The sequence below is a fragment of the Mugil cephalus genome, chromosome 1 (genome assembly GCF_022458985.1).
Source record: "Mugil cephalus isolate CIBA_MC_2020 chromosome 1, CIBA_Mcephalus_1.1, whole genome shotgun sequence".
Taxonomy (NCBI): domain Eukaryota; kingdom Metazoa; phylum Chordata; class Actinopteri; order Mugiliformes; family Mugilidae; genus Mugil; species Mugil cephalus.
The window spans coordinates 8125011-8142714 of NC_061770.1; the positions used below are offsets into that span (position 1 = coordinate 8125011).

General features: G+C 40.7%; 1 protein-coding gene across 1 annotated transcript; it reads left to right on the forward strand.

Moving 5' to 3' along the window:
• The first annotated feature begins 19 nt into the window (after nucleotides 1-19).
• dgkaa (diacylglycerol kinase, alpha a) lies at nucleotides 20-17075 on the forward strand. Its single transcript, XM_047591751.1, has 25 exons — nucleotides 20-57; nucleotides 445-693; nucleotides 7341-7444; nucleotides 7774-7850; nucleotides 9030-9159; nucleotides 9349-9423; nucleotides 9728-9777; nucleotides 9869-9943; nucleotides 10230-10346; nucleotides 11422-11539; nucleotides 11714-11802; nucleotides 11911-12030; nucleotides 12337-12435; nucleotides 12599-12685; nucleotides 12780-12853; nucleotides 12936-13010; nucleotides 13107-13192; nucleotides 13295-13384; nucleotides 13553-13713; nucleotides 13802-13866; nucleotides 14227-14317; nucleotides 14465-14651; nucleotides 15628-15745; nucleotides 15932-15992; nucleotides 16120-17075. The coding sequence occupies exons 1-25, from the start codon at nucleotides 35-37 to the stop codon at nucleotides 16201-16203; spliced, it is 2505 nt and encodes an 834-aa protein (XP_047447707.1). The 5' UTR covers nucleotides 20-34; the 3' UTR covers nucleotides 16204-17075.
• The last annotated feature ends 629 nt before the right edge of the window (nucleotides 17076-17704 follow it).

A 17704-nucleotide genomic window follows, 5' to 3' on the forward strand; every position in this document is an offset into this window, starting at 1 on the left:
TTGTAAATATATAACGTGCTAAAATATAGATACTATGAGGGGGCACGTGAGGTCAACGTAAGTTGTATTACTGTCTTTGTGAGGCTTTTTTGTTGTTGTTAAAGCTGCTACATGTGCGATTTAATAGATTAAGTTGAAAGGGTTTATGTGGTTTTATAATTGTATTGTATCAAAATCTACTTATTTTTCTTGTAAGCTAAATTGGCCGGAACTCCTTGCAGCCCAGCTAACTAGTAGTAGTAACTATTTTAGTGTGCGGCACCAGACACGCTTTTATGTCTCCGTCTAAACAATGACGATAATGGCACTTCTGCATTTGTCAGTTTGTTAAAAGCATTAAACTGTGTATTGCGATGATTTCCTCCAAGAGTGCACGCTGATAATTGCTCCATTACACGCTACCGACTGCATAATTTAAAGGAGTATAATTGGTCAACTTTGCAGATGGATGCAGAGGAGCGGAGTGGCTGCTGTGCATTGGCTGCAGAGAGGGCAGAGCAGAGCAGCTGAGGCGGTGCTTGCCTTGACAGGAGGGATCACTCTCAGTTTCTGCTCTGCACTAGTTCGCCGCTTTCACTCCGCCGACCAACTACCTCCATTTAAAGTTAACGGCCACTTTGCTTCGCATCTGAAGCCGGGATTTGGACCACGACGATCTCACTACAGACCCGACAACGGAGCGCCTACAGAAAGGTAAATGATCGAAAAAACAAAACGGTCCGGACTCGTATTGATTGAAGTTTCAGCGCAGCTCTGTTTTGGCTGCGGGAAAATGCCAGTAAAAATGCGGACGGGATCATTTTTAGCCCGCTGTTTTTTTTTTTTTGTTTTTTTTTTGCGCCGCTGTGAAGAATTGAATTTAAAAACAAAAGGAGATGCATGTGACGACTGGCGCCTTGCAGCTCAGTGGGTTTGTTTTTAAAAGGGAGAGTGCTGTTCGTAATCGTGAGCTAATGACACAGTAATTCACTCACCAGCACAACAACCAGCAGAGCAGATCCAGTGTGTTTTACTGCACAGCCCAGAAAATAAACGCTCATACTTCAGTTCCTATTTCAGTCAAGATTATTATACTTCAGTTTCCTCCGGGGAACCTCTCTCTAAGTCTATTTAGAGAGAGCAAGTCATCTGTCAGACACTGGTGAGCCTGAACTGTCTAAGACTGTCTGTCTAAATATACTTTGGGGCTAAGGTTCCCATGTTTTACGTCAATCTTCTAAGGCGTTTCACTGCCTAATTTGTCACTGTTACATTTAGCAAAAACGGGGACTGTTATTTCCCAGATGATGGTATTTTATCTGAGTGACCCCCCCTTATCTGGCACTATATGGGCTGCAGGATATGGTGCTAAGCCAGTAGCGACAGAAAAACATCAGCCAAAACACACATTAAACACCCCAGAGGGATTTCACTGTGTTTTTGTCAGTAGTGGGATAGGGGTGGTGTTAGATAGATGACGGTGGGCGTTGGTGGGCACTGTCTCCGTGTGGTCATTGTTTACTCAGACTTCCACTGTCATTTGACTGGAAATGGTGAGTGTGAGTTTCAGCCCTCATGTTCACTAGAAAAGCAAAACACACAGGATATTCTAGGTACTTTATGCTACCCCACCCCCCCACCCCTCACCCCCCCTTTTCACTGTGGAAAAAAAACAACTACTTTATTTCCAGGTGAGGTTTTCCTTGGTTGAGCTGAACGTAAATTATGTTATGTGCAGGTTATTCAAATGCTGGACAGTGTTTGTTTGTAGCTGGAAGAGGGTTTTCAGGCACAGACAATCAATACTGCAGTCAGGTCAACTGTGGCAATGGTAACTTTTACATCAGAGGCTAGAGGCTGTAAATCAACTCGAATTTAGCCCATTTTGTCGTTTGTGGTTTGTAAATGTTTACTGCTGTTATATGGCGTACGTAGCTAGTGATCCAAGAAATGTCGGCAAAGCCTTTTGTTTATGCGCTATTTCACTTCTCTAAATACAGTAGGTGCAGCTTCCATTTAGTCTTTACTTCCTACATCAAATTAACAGCACAGCCTGCAGCACGTATTAATTACTGGCTGTGAATTGGACATTTTTTGATAAATGGTCACACGTCAATACTTTACTATCACATTGTGATTAGCGTGCGGTGATGCCCAACATCACTCCATCCACTTTTGGGCTAATTGATTCAAATGTAGATCATCCCAAATCTCTGAAGTACTGACGATTTAGTGGAAATGCTACATGGATGTATTTCACATACATTTTTAAAAAGAAACGTGCCATTTAATGTTTCATTTTCAGTCGCAGATAGGTCTGTGGGCGAACCAGGCGAGACTCCCTGATATGTGAAAACATTTACACTATGAACAGCAATGTGGTTGTTGTATGACAGCGTGCACCCTCACAAGTCTAGGCAGGTTGCAGCTTTTTTTTTTTTTTTTTTTTTTTTTTTTCTGAGCACAGCATGCTGTTCTTCAAGGCTGCCTCCACAGGAAAAAAAAAAAAAAGCTATTATGTAAGTCACATTCAAGTCTGAACTCAAGAGTGATGGGCAGTCCTCACTTTGAAGCTAGGGAGTGCTCAGAACCTCGCCTACATTTTCAAGAAATCTGTGATTCATTCTGTGGTGAATGTCTTTTTTTTTATGATTTACAAGCCATGTTTATTGTGCTCAGCCTGGGGTTTGCATGCCACTCCGTTTTACAAATATCCCCATGCAGAAGTAGATAAGGGGAAGCCCCGTTTTAACATGTGCAATGACATAGATCCTGTGTAACATAATTATACAACAATGATAATTCATAGGCTGTCTGTAATAAATAAAAACAATTTTCCCAGGATTCGATCAGTTTGGTCTGCAACAGATATTTATGGGAAGCACGTCAAGCACGTGAAGATGTGCAAAAAACAAACACGGGAAGTAGTGGTTACAGACTGGAGCTCTAGGGATACATACATGTGAAGACGCGCCACTTTTCTCTGCTAGCTTGTTCCTAGCAGTTTGTAACTTCTGACTTAACCTGTCAAGTGACCCCTTAGGCAAACAGTCCATTTATAGTAAGGGAGTATTCCCCTGTTCATGCAATGAGTCACAGTAGCATCTGCATGCAGAATGCAATTTAGAGCATGGCCTCTCGTTTTGAAGGCTAAATGAGATTTTTGGCGTAGGAGGAGGTGCAGCTGATGGGGGAAGACTCTCCTCTAATGACTGGGCTCCCCCTTCACTGAGCTGGCTGCCTCCCTTTCAGCCTGTGGATCCTCCTACTGGTTAGTCACCCATGGCAGCACTTTGACAGAGAGCAGTTGATGGAGGGAAACACTTTCCATAGCAACCAAGCATGTCTGTCTTTCTCATTCTGGTAATCTGTTGCAATCTGCACACACTGCAGCGAAGAGAACTGTAGTAGTTTCATGAGACAAACAACATCATATGTAAACTTCACTCTCCTCAAAGAACATACGCAGTGTTTTCCAACCACAGAATGACGAAGTCAGTGACTTACACCCTGCAAGTGTTGCAAAACAGCAGATTTCCTTGACACAAGGCGTGGGTGTTATGACAGCTTGCACAAACATTAGCTTGCAGGGAAAAAGGTCATCCCCAAGTATACCTTGAGTGGTTTTATGGTTGTTGACAATTTTACATCGAGGCATTAAGAGTTTGTAATTAAGCTCATGGAATCAGTGAGTGGAAATCAGTGAGGGGAAATGCCAAACGAACTGTCCACTGTAATCCTCCAATTATTTCCATGCGTGACTTTTTTTGAAGCTGTTGCTTCTGTTTTTTTTTTCTTTTTTTTTTTTTTCTTACAGAAATACAGAAGTAAATGCAGCGTCGAGCTCTAAACAGATAATTTTTAGGAATTTGTTATGCAGTAGATGTTGTGTTAGTCAGCCGTTGCTAACCACTTTTACGTTTAAATTGTCCTTCAGTGCTATTTGGAGAACCACTAGTGGCCTCGCATGGATTCAGGAGGCTGTGGCTGCTACACATGTCTGCTCGGGATATGTATTGCATCATTTATCATGCACTGATTATATGGGGCGACATTTTGTTCAAACAGAGTTATATTTCAGACTGCCTGTCAGTAGAGCGTACCAAAATAAATCACACTGAATGATGGCTCTTGGACCTCTGTTAGCCCACATTTAAACCTTTCTCATGTCTACACAACAGAGACTCTTCTACATGTTTCTATAAATGAATATAAACAATTCCTCCATAAAGCATCCACTATTTAAGTTTAGTCCAGCAGTGTGACCTTACTGAAAATTGGCTTAGTCACATGGTCTGTGTAAGCATCAACAAGCTTAACACATTCTTAAAACTTGCTGAAATACTTAAGATTGCTGCAGTAAGCTCATTTAGTTGATGCCAAGATTTGTTCAGTAACATCGCATGTTTTTGAGCGCAGACAACTGGCTTGCTATATGTTACACCATTCGCCTTTCCGCATGGCATGCTTTTTCCTTGGCTCCATGTTCTGACTAGTCCTGATTCCCATTTTGCATCATGCATGCAAATCATTATCTAATCAGGAAGTGAGGAGTCAAATTACACGGATAGGCTTGTTGAACCAAACAATAATGAGGATGATACCCGGTAAAGAGCCAAGATAGACATGATGCTGCTTATGACATCACAATCCTCTGGGGAGCATAAAAAGAGGAAAGGAAGAACAACACCCAGAAGTTATCTCTACCAGAGGTTTGTTTAATGTGCAAATAAACTCTAGTCTATTTTTAGTTTAATCACAGGGCAGCGTTTGAAGGAGAAGTCAGAAGAATATTCCTAAAATAAACAGTTTTCAGGCTGTAATCTGGTGACCAGTAGGAGACAGCTTTTCACGATTCCTTCGTGTGTCACTTTGCTGTCGATACAGACCTGGCCCACCTGATCGGCTGCATAAACAGAACTGCTAGGCAACGCTGCTGACCTTTTGAGGGAATTAAGTGAGGACAGTGTGAACCTTTCAGTGTCCAGAGAGAGCAAATGGGGAGGGAGTGGGTGTCATTTCAGATTGTTTCAAATATTTTTCTTTGTACTTTCTTTGTTCTTTGAATACTTAGATTTTCTGTTCATTGCAGGCTGATGCCCGCACTGGCTGCACTTTAATAAAAGTGTGATAACACCTGATGCTCAACAGTGTGAAAAACACATTTGCAACAACGGCCTTTTCACCAGCCTGGACTGAAAACAACACAGTCTTTTGTGCTATTTCATTTTGTATTAGTGTCATTGATGATATATATATACCATATTTATCCTCTTCTGCTTTAAACAATATTTCCTCTTAATTCCTTCAAGTAAGTTCTTTTTTTTCCAAACATTTTTATTTGAAAAATACAATGCAATACTTCCAGAAATGCTATTTACCCTTTCTCTCTCTTTCTTTTTTTAAACATATATGCATATGTACACAGTCCTTGAAATAAATTCACATTGCTAAGTGGGCAATTCCCAGACTAGCTGTCGGATATTTTGGTTTCCTGAGTCCTGAGTGGTGTTTTTGTTGCTGTTTGTAGTTGTAGCTCTTAAACCACACATTGTATTACTGCTGGCCATTATCTAAACTTTGCTGTAGACTTCATTTACCATCTTTGCCATTTTCCATTCCAGCCTCCATTTCCAAACAGTGATATAATCAATTATCTGAGCTATCTTAGCACGTATACTCTAAGAGAGTACTGTCCAAGCAGTTTCCAAATGTGCATTATTTCTCCGTGATAATGCAGGTGAAGTGCAGATTGATTGAGCAAGTCTGCACTACATTATCCCATAATGCTAATGCCATTTATATAAAGCCTCGTGCATGTTTGCTGTGATTGATTTCACAATCTCTTTCGAATTACAAAGTTTTCTGCAGTCAAGTGTCTATGACTCAGATCTTGCAAAATTACTGCTAAGCATGTGACGGCTATGGGATCGTAACCATGGAAGGTGGATGTTAAAATGTAAAGCAAGAGGTGTATGAGGTTGAGAGGAGCTAGAATCAAGTCCGTCAACTCAACACTATCAGCTTCACAGAAATATTTATCTAAGCTTTGGCAGCTTAACCAGACCAAGAAAGCTTGTGCAATTCCCAGAGATTATTAAATGCAGCACGGTTCATTTCATGTCTTATTAGTGCAACATGTTGTTTGTAAATGGGATAATGTGTTATATGATCTTAAGCATATGACACAGTGTTGCCTTATTTTATTAGGTTCTTCAGTGCTCCACCTGGCATAAATCAGAAAAGCACGTTCACTGTTGACAGTTTTCTGGTGCTAATTACGATAGACCTGATGGTTTAATGCCATTGATTGTAATCACATTAAATATTCTATAAACTCTGTATTGATCTATCTGTATATTTCTTGTTGCACCGTTTTATCGACATCCACCTACAACAGCAACGTTAAACTGCGCCTTTCTCTCTTCCATTACTGACTTTCTCCTCCTTCTTCAATGATTAATGAGCTGCATGTTTGCATGCTTTCCTGTCATTATAGAACCTCCTTCCAATATGTTTAACGGCACGATAGCCTCTGACCAAAGTATTCGCAAGGAACCCACCTTATCTTCGTCCAGGATTCGGACTTCACAACAACATGCGGGAACGTGTTTTGTTGCACAAGCTCCTTTTTCTGTGTCAGATTCAAATTTCATGCTCACGTTCAGCCTTGTATGACATTTAAGTCTCTTCCTTTTGTTTAGAGGGGAGGCCCCTTGACGAGCAGGTTTGGTTTTTGCAACTGCTCCACAAGATTTTGTAGTTTATCTCTGCATTTTAACGTGCCACTGCACTGTTGCGCACTGAACCAAACACTCACAATACATCGTATTCCAAGCAAATATAGGCCAGTGATAATATGCAAATATAGTTTTTAGGTGTCGAAATCCCTAGAGTTAAAGACACTTTTAGCCTGACATAATTTCTTACCAGACTTACGGCCCAGTTTTGACTGGCTAGTCACATGTTTTGATGTGGGGGATCTAAAAAAGTAGCCTTATACCACGAGTAAACAAAAATGTTCATATTTGACAATGGAGCTGCATTTCAGAGCATCGTGCAAGGAGAAAATTCTTCAGAGAACACAGTGAAATATGTAATAGTCATTAGAATACTAACCTGTTGTAATTAGTAATTACTCCCCGATAACAGACATGTTCACTTGATTCTACTATACGCAAAGTTTGGATGTTGAGTGATTCTCCTCGTCTAACATCATGGATTTTTGTAGTGCGAGATGGAAGATGTTATCTTTTTGCTTGCAGCTATGCTTTTATGTTTTACAAAGAAGCAGGCCACTGTGCACCCACCTTCTCTTTTCTCTTCATGTATATCTCACTGTTTCTCCGCTCTCTACACAGGCAGGCAGTTAGTGCAGAAGCAGGCACCATGTCCACCCCCACAAACCCAGAGGTGAAGGAACTGAACCCTGTCGACTTTATCCAGCTACAACAGTATATTGAATGTGAGTACAGACAGGCAAGCGGGCGGGCAGGCGGCTTTCTCAGCGCTTAACTCCCCCCCTCCTCCACTTCCACTTCCACCCACACACACGCATTTACACTCGCTCATGGTTTCTCATATCTAGAGGTGGTAGCAGTCTACCGCATTCTTTTTTTTTCTTTTTTTTCTGCAAATTAAGCTTGCACATATTTTGATGCACATATACATAAATCAACGTTTATTGTAAGTGATATATAAGAATAAGCATAGAAACGTAAATGGTTATGCACAGTCGAAGGTTGGTGATTACCTTTATTTACTGAAGTACATGTGTATCCATTTTGCCTCCAGACTGCAGCTTGAAGGTGAAAGACGTGCTGAAGGAATTCGATGCAGATGGCCGTCTGGCCCAGCACAGACATGGAGAGGTGAGGGGACGGTGTGTCCTGCTGTTCACAGTCAAGTCTGCTCTTTCGAAACAGAGTCTCAGCTGCAACGCTCATAACAGAATAATTGGTCTCGGTGCAGCCGTTTACTGTGAAATGAGAACATGATTTATGTATAATGGGCCATTATTAATTATCCTGTGTTGATTAATTAGATTCAGACCTATCGATCATGTTGACTAAGCTCTCCACAAAAACTATCGTCAGCGCATTCGAGCCTGCAAATGTAAATTACCTCTTTAGATTTGCCCACGCAACAAGGTCTTGCTGTAACGCTGTGCTGGCCGGCCTTATGCAGTGTAAGCTCAAATGTGATTGAGAAGAGATTTTTCCAACACTGTACATCAATGGCTGACACTGCCAACTAATTTGTGCCGGAAGCAAATGCAGTAGTTTCTGATGGATTATTTGGCTTGATTCAGTTTAATTAGAAAATTGGACGGAAATGGTATTTTTGATAATGAGAGAAAGCAGAAATCCACTCATAAATAACTCGTTGATAGCTATCAGCATATACAGAACAATGAAATTAGTCGGTCTGTCAAAATAATGATGCATCTCTCTTGAACTCCCTTCCGGGCTCTTTTTTCTTTTTTTGTAATTCGGCTGTCTTGCTGTGACATTATTTATTACTGGGGCAGCTCTGCAGGATATCACCCAGGGAAATGGAATAACATCAACAAGAAATGGGTTTGTGGTTCGCCATTAACGAGGGCCTGCCTCTTGTTAGCCCCACAGCGAGTTATCATGTGAGAAACACAGAGATACAACACAAAACAGATGGGCTGGAATCCTGAATTAGGAGCTTGTTCTTTGTTTTACGTCATGGTCACATGAAAACCGTGCAACCACTAGAGTCATATTATTTTTACCTCTAAATGATGGATTAAACGTATCTCTCTTGGTCTTGGAAGCCTTTAAATACTCACTGACGCTTGCACTCAAACAAGTGTGTTTTTCCGAGAATGCAACACTTCATTTCCCACCTCAAACAGAAGATTTTCACACAGTGCCAACAAAGTGATTATCATCGTACTTTATTTTTGGGGGAGGTGAATTTACAAAAAAATGCAGAAGTAAACAAGCACTTCAGCGGTTTCATTTTTCATTTGACTAAAGCACTACAAATAATATGTACCTTTCCCATTCATTTTTTTCCAGTGTATCAACGAAGAAGGCTTTCGTCTGTTCCTGAAGACTTATTTAGAAGTGGAGGACTTCCCTGTGGATCTCTGCCAGCGACTCTTCCACTCTTTCCAAAACTCTGAACCCACCCAGGAAGACAGTACCAGTGAGACTATATATAGATGTATATATAGTTGCATTCACACAACTCACTGCTGCTATGCAGCAGGCCCTTATCAGTTTACACCATGGCCTGTTTGACATACAGTCATTTATCACTACACTACATGACTGTGCAGACATGGTAACCAGAATACTCACTGCCTCCTCCTTCTCTCTTCCATCTCTCTTACAGAAGAGGTCTTTCTGAAGGATGTTTCATGTTACTTCTCTCTACTGGAGGATGGTCAGCCAAGGGACAAACTAGAATGTGAGTCCTCTGTTTCTTTTCTGCCCAAAGGAATTTGAGTGATGACTCGGTTTAGCAGTTCCACATTCATTCAGGTGTGAACTAGTAATTAGAGAAGCGGTTCTGGTTCGATCCCAGGGTCTTGAGAAAGCACCTTAAACCCCCAAACTGCTCACCAGGCACTGTGCATGGCTGCCCCCGGCTCCAGTTGTGCTCACTTGGATCAGTTAAATGCAGACGACAAATTTGTTGTGTGTGTGTCCATATATAGAGTACATCCTGTAAAGCTGGTCTGAGTTGATTTTGATATCCATTTTGTCTTTAGTTGCTTTCGGGCTCTATGACAGAGATGGCAATGGGGTCCTTGACAGCTCTGTAAGTTATTGAGAAATATGCTGTTTGTACTATCATCATGCCAGCTTTTCTTGCCACAATACTAAAACATTTTTTATTACTTTGTCAACAGGAAGTGGATCGGATTATTGCGCAGATGATGCACGCAGCAGAATATCTTGACTGGGATGTGTCAGAGCTTAAGCCTGTAAGTCCCAGAATGTGTATGTACCAGAAACACACATATACCGATTGCAGCCATCGTCTATAGATGATGTATGGACAGACATATTTGTTTGCACAAGTTATCCTTTACCTGGTCACAGTACACTACTGGTTAGTCATTTGCTAGGGCCCATAAAATGATAAGCCCCCCTACATGCAAAATTCATAAATTTCCTCGCATTTATACTTTTGGAAAACATGTGTCCCCCTTTAAGTAATAGAAATGTATGTGTGACTTGGATAATAATAACTAAATGTGATTTCCTCAGGTTCTGAAGGACATGATGACAGCGATCGATGCTGACAGCAGTGGTACAGTATCTCGAGAAGAGTGGGTCGAAGGAGGCATGAACAACATTCCCTTGCTGGTCTTGCTGGGCCTGAAGGTGCTTTGATAGCAGCATGTTTCGTTTTCATTAAGAGTTTACTCTAAAGGCCGAGCTCAAACATATTTCACTTTTATGGCAGGTGTATCATAAAGTTGTAGCTTCTCTTGCGAAATCATGGCCTTGAATGCCTCTCCTTTGTCCTTTGCCTCTTCCTCCTCCCCGCCTGTAAGGGCCTTTTTGCCGACTCAGTGTTACAGGGTGTGGTAATATCATCCCCTCATGCAAGCTCTGCACCATTAAAATGCTGAAGTGTTTTCCATTCACTCTGCACAATCTCAAGTGCTTGCATATAAAAGCAATATTTAGTACTCATTGACTCTATTTAACAACCATCACAAGTATACATAAAGTGGTGGTTTTAAACCAAGGACAGGTCAGTATTGTGTTACGGATGTTGCTGGATGCGTGTTAATGTGTAAAGCGTGTTAAAGTCGGTCTGCCGTCCCACTGCGTCGATCTAAGACCACAAACTAGATTCGGCCACTGGGTTTGGCCTCTACAACAATGCCAGGGACTTCCCCTCAGGCTATTTCTAGCCACCAATGGACATTTGAAGCCTGGGGTGCATGAATTTAACCCCCTCACATTTGCTGTGTGCTGCTTCATAGGCTGCCCACTATGCTTTGTGGAGCAACTGACGTCGATACATAATGAATCATAAAAAAGCATTTGAGTGTGTAATCTGGATAAGCGTGTGTATAGATTTACAAAGACACTACAAACCTTGTAATCTTGTACTGTGAAGGTCTATATGGTTTGAATATCTGTGGGATATACACTGCACATGCACTGTTCATTTGATTATACTACACACTGCAACATGATCAGTCTCATTAAGGCAGAGTTAGTCATGAGTGGGTGCAAAAAAAAAAAAAACATTTGAAATGCAGGCCTGGGTACAGAATGCTTATGAAAGTGTCTGTACCGTGTTATCTCAAATTTAACAAGAGAAGCAGATAAAAGCTAGTTTTCTGACAAACTTTTATATTACTTTACAAAATGCATAGGTTTTAAACCATATTTGTCCCTTTTTTGATTTGCCTTCATCAATCATTGCACCTTCAACATTCAGATGACCCAGAAGGATGGCCAGCATCTTTGGAGAATGAAACATTTCAACAAGCCAGTTTACTGCAACGTGTGTCAGAGCATGCTGTTGGGTCTGAGGAAGCAAGGCCTGTGCTGCACCTGTGAGTACCTGAATTCACCAGTAGAGGGCGACAATCCGGTAACAATCACCACAAACCTTGGTGTCAAACTTTCATGACCCCTCTTGGATTCATTGATACTCATCTGCCAGCTTTACATATACATTTACATTGGGGTCATTTGTGTAAGCTCATCTGTATTTTGCTTTTGCGCAGGCTGCAAATACACAGTACATGGCCGCTGTGCTAACAGGAACCCGGCCCCGTGCGCCAGGACATACGTGAAGTCGAAGAAAGAAACGGGGGTATGCTTTGGTCTCCATGACAACCTTTACACATTCAGTCTAAATATGACTTCTTCTTATCTCTTAGTGCTTTTACACAGACAGTTAAACAAGCGTCCCACCTTTCAGGTTGCAACACATGACTGGGTGTGTGGGAACTGTGATTCCAGGAAGTGTGACAGGTGCCAGAAGAAGATCAAGAGCTTCCAAGGTTTAACAGGCAAACACTGTGTGTGGTGCCACACAATGGTGAGGAAGTATTATTAGTATATTTTAATGTGTCTAATAAAGTGTTTTTTTTGAGTAATGAGCAGATTTGGTTACAGTGCATGCATTCTGATTATCAGACATTCTGGCTTAAATTTCTTCTTCTCTTTGTAAGCCATCACTGTTTGCAAGACTTCTTCTTCTTTTTCTTCTTTAGACTTCTTCTCTTTTCTTTACTACCATGTATATTTACCACAAAACATTCTAAAACATCTTTCAAACAATACAGTTGGATTTCACTGTTGTTCTGAAAGTTTATGTAATGTGCCACATGTCCGTGTGTCACAGCGCCATGATGAATGTGCAAATCAAGAGCCAACAGAGTGTACCTGTGGGCCACTCAGAGACCATATCCTGCCTCCATGGGCAATATATCCTGTCATAAAGGTACAAAATTATCCACATGCACGTGTATTTTGTTGCTTGTACCACCTTTGTGTTTTTTTAATAGTTACAGGATGCAGATATTTTTTGTTATCCTCAAACTGCAAGAAAGATATTCCATTTTCCCTGGTTTGTTTATCCTATTCTTGTGTTTTTCTCCCTAAAGGAGAGACCAAATAATGTAAAGAATGGCTGCTCAGGGTCAATAGATGACAGCGACCTCAATACTACCCCTGATGGACAAGTGCTTCAGGTATTATTCCTGCAAGCAAATAGTTTTATCACTGTAGAATCTGCTAAATGTTTATGTTTCATCAACATTGACACATTTGTTTGTCAATCAACAGATCAACCCTGTGCCTAACACTCATCCCCTTCTAGTGTTCGTCAATCCTAAAAGTGGGGGCAAGCAGGGAGAAAGGTGAGCACAAAAATAATATTTGACAAAAAAAGTCTGACTTTTAATCTGTACACTTTGTTAAGCTTTGTTTTATGTATTTCAGAGTCCTGCGTAAATTTCAGTATTTGCTGAATCCACGGCAGGTATACAACCTTTCAAATGGCGGTCCCGGACCAGGGTAAGGTTTTTGGTTTATTCCACATTGCCCTGGTCACTTCCATTGGATCAGTTTTATGCCGTGCTGTTACAGTTACCGTCGTCATCTTTCTTTCAGACTGAGTTTCTTCAGACATCTGCAGGATTACAGAATCTTGGTGTGCGGTGGAGATGGCACAGTTGGCTGGATTCTGGACGCAATAGGTGTGATTATTGCACTAGAAAGCACTAGAAAAGGCATATGTGAAACCCATTGTGACGCCCTTCGCTTTTCTTTCCCCCTTTTTCCTATTTTCTTGCACTCAGACAAAGCCAATCTGTTGGTACGGCCGCCTGTTGCAGTGCTGCCTCTCGGTACAGGAAATGACCTTGCAAGATGTCTGCGTTGGGGAGGAGGTGAGAAATTGTTTAAACTAATGAATTGGTTCCCCTCACTATTTTCACTGTATAGGAACACTGGGTGCATGTGATCTGTGTGTGGGTGGTATAAATGCACTTCAACAAAACATACAGGGCGGGTTATCAACATGAAGTTGCTTATTTTCTTTGGCTTATTTCTTGAAGGATATGACGGTGCAGACCTGAGTGACATTCTAAAAGACATTGAGGGAAGCTCTCTGGTGCTGATGGACCGCTGGAGTGTGCAGGTTATCCCAGATGAAAGTCAGGAGATGGGTGACCCAGTTCCATATGAAATCATCAACAACTACTTCTCTATTGGAGTTGTAAGTCACTCAGAAATACGTTACATGATGACGCGTTTTGTTTTGAGTTGGGGCTTAGGATCATTGCTGTGTGGTGTTGTGTTGACAGGATGCATCCATTGCTCACCGGTTTCACACAATGAGGGAGAAACATCCCCAGAAATTCAACAGCAGGTATGCAGATTTGTTGAAATATATTCTTTCTAGGCACCACATCACGGAGAAACAAACAAACAAAGCAAATAATGTCTTACTCAAAGTAATAAAACACATCTCTGTTTACAAATCTGCACTGTTCAACAACAAAACGGAGCTGGAGGACTTCTGTCACCACTTTTCCTGTTTGCAATTACTGCTTTTTCAAAGCTGAAAACATAAATGCAGGTGGTGACAACAGATGTCTCCAGCAGCAAGTCTGGCAGCCGCTTGATTCTTGGTTCTTCTAAAAAAAACTGTGTGTGCTAACGGGAGAAAATGTTCTGTGAAAGTGAAATAGCACTTTAACCTGAAAGACACATTTTTCTGTACCTGCAGAATGAAGAACAAGCTGTGGTATTTTGAATTTGCCACTTCAGAAACTATCTCCGCTTCCTGTAAGAAACTGAAGGAAAGCTTGACAATCGAGGTGAGAGCACAGGGTTGGCATATCACGATTGCGCATTTTGGCCTTGAAACAAGCAGCTTCAAATATAAAACTGCAACCAAAGAAGTGTTCCCACTAACAGTGCACTGATGTTTACTCTGTCTCTGTGGCCTGTTGTATCTTCCCCAGTGCTGTGGTACTCCACTGGATCTCAGTAACCTGTCTCTTGAAGGTGTTGCTATATTAAACATTCCCAGCATGCACGGTGGTTCCAATCTATGGGGTGAGACCAAAAAGGTGGACACTAAGGGTTTGGCGAGTCAGGAAGAGCCTGAGGTGATTGTCAACCCAGAAATCCTGAAAGTGTCTTCCCAAGGTACGTTGTCACTGACCTCACTGCATTTGAAATTCTCAGAAGTCGGATTTAAACATATTAAGTGTGGATTGAGTTGTGTTGTACTCAGCACACTGAACCTAAAAAAAACATGGAAATGAACCAAAACCAAATGAAGAAAACATCTCAACCAATTTGGCATCAAGTATGAAGCATAACTGAACTAAATACAGAATCGCATACTGGAAAGTCTCTCGCCTTCTATATTTAAAATGCCTGCGCATGCATTGTCAAACTGTCATGTCAAGTGTTGTCACATTGCTGAAGATTTGCTTACTCATAGTGCAACTGTTAAAAAGTGCTAAGATTCATGGAAACATGATCACATTTGAATTTTAGTGTTGCTCGTATGTCCTGGATGTTTGAAATAGCAGTAGCTCAGTCAATAAATTCACACTTAAGAAATAATTTGAACAAGTCATTATGCATCAAAAGGAATCACCTGTCCTGTGATCAAGCATTTCGTTTGGATACACCAGCTGCAGTCACTGATATTTACTGCCACCAGAGGGCAGCAGAAACAAGCAACACTGACCCTTTAACTTAATGTGCGAACTTATAAATCTCTAAATCTAACTGCTTAATGCTCCACTGTGTTCACTAGCTACTCTCTTAACTATCTTCATCAGTCTGAAATGAAAGTGTTAAGCTGCCGCAAACTTCAATTGCATGCCAGTGATACCACAATGGTCATGTGATACATTGTTAATGTAAAAGATATTGATCACAACCACTAAAACAAAACTGCACTTTGATTTATTGCACAGGGTTTTAGTATAGTCATAAATGCATTTTTTAATCTGCTTACATGACGTGGCCCGTTTACGCACAGTATAATTTTATTACTGGAATCGATTTCCTCTCAGAAGCAGAATAAATATGATGACTGACATCTGGCTTTGTCACAGTCCAAACAGTGTTTCCTCTGTGCTTACGTATGTCCATGTGTTCACGTCAGATCTCAGCGACCGCCGATTAGAGGTGGTCGGCCTCGAAGGAGCCATGGAGATGGGACAGATTTACACCGGCCTTAAGAGTGCTGTGCGGTTGGCAAAAACCTCACAGATCACCATCAGGTGAGAAACAGACAAGTTCAGACAAGTTCAGACATGACAGTCTTGACGATGGCTTGTAGTTGAATTCAGTTGGGGATAATCGTTGGCGTTACAATGAACATTTACATTTACATTTGGTATTTGACACTTTAGGGTAAGTGAGTTTACACCTTATGCGGTTTGTTGACCACTCTGTTTTTCACCCAGGACAAAGAAAGCGTTACCGATGCAGATAGATGGAGAGCCATGGATGCAGCCTCCCTGCACGGTAAATACTTCACACACAAACACCCACCACAACAGCTTTACTAATTCACCTGGCAAAATTTAAAAAAGATACATGTTTTCATGTGATTATAGTGTAACTCACAGGGCATTTTACATTTCCTTTCCAGATTCACATCACACACAAGAACCAAGCCAGTATGTTGATGGCTCCTCAAGCCGCCAAGTCATCTAGTTTTTTCAACTACAAATGAAACTGACAGAATGAACATGTGTATTGTATATATAGGACTGACACTTTTATATATATATGAAATCAATTCGAATGTGTATGTTGTACAATAATCACACTGTAACAGTCAGAGTTAAGATAGCAATCTCAAAGGTTCTGCATTTCATATAACCAAAGCATGGCATGACAAGAATACAAACTTTATGGTAATAAATGTTTGCATTGTGAAGAAATGTTTATGACCAAAATTAACAGTGTTTTTATCAATACTCAACACTCCCTGTCTCAGTGCTTCACAGATAGTGGAAGTGCTTCTTTATAGATACTCAAAGTATGGCTAAAGTAAAGAATATCCAGCTTCATGTGCCTTTATAATCGATTCTCTATGGTAATGGCTTAGGTAAAAGATATACAGAGCGTTGTGTAGGTGTGCACTTTGAGCATAGACCATGTAGTATTGCTGTTTTTTGTTTTTGTTTTTTTGAGGTTGTAAATATGCTGGATGGCAGGTATATGTCTATGTCTATTTGCAACCAAGAGCAAAGGAAAAACTTCATTTCAGCTGTGGATTCAAACAATGTTTCCTTCATTTCAGAAGATACTTGAAAGTGTTTTGGGGAACAGTAAGAATATAATTATTGCCAAAAGGATGTGTGTGTGTGTGTGTTTGTGTGTGTGTGTGTGTGAGAGAGAGAGAGAGAGAGAGGGATATGAGTTATATTCACTTCTAACTTGTATGTTGTGACGAGTTGGATTTGAAATCACTTATTCTGACCAGTTTAAATGTATTTTTATTTAAATTCTTCATATCATTTAGGTATATCTGCAAGATATTGATGTAATATGCCTGAAATAACAACTGTGTAAAGATTTTAATAAATCACTTAGACTTTAGTTTGTGTGGTGCTTTTTAATGCGTGGTAGAGCATCTTTCTACCACGAGGGGGTGTTATTCGCTTTTTAGTCAGTGGGAACAGATGGATGCTACATGATCTGGTCCACTGACTCAACATAATTGTCTCCTCAGTCTCTCTTTTTTTTAATTTTACAACTAAATCTACTAATTGTCAAGAGTAGACTTAGTCAGTTTTTTGTTGAAGAATATTTCTGCGAAACAAACTAACAAAAGCAACACTTTGATCTGCAGCAACAGATGCTGCCTTCACATGCTGTCGATGCTGTCGGACGAGGAAGAACTACTCACATGATTGCATGCTGTTTGTGTGGAAAGTTTGCGAACAGCTGGTGGTCAAAACGATTTACACAACTGTTGGAATATTGCACAAATTAAGGCACAAAAGAACTACACAAAGAACTCATGCTCGACTGACCATGTTTTAGGACGCAGATAAATACTTATGAATTACATTTAGATCTCCTTCATTGGAAATAAACTGAATATAAGCTAATATTGAAAGTTGCACAGTGAAGTTGCAAGTAACCTAAGAATAAACAAAGCATATAACTTCGGACTAATAATCAAAAATAATGAAAATGTCATTCAAATGTATAAGTTTGTCCAA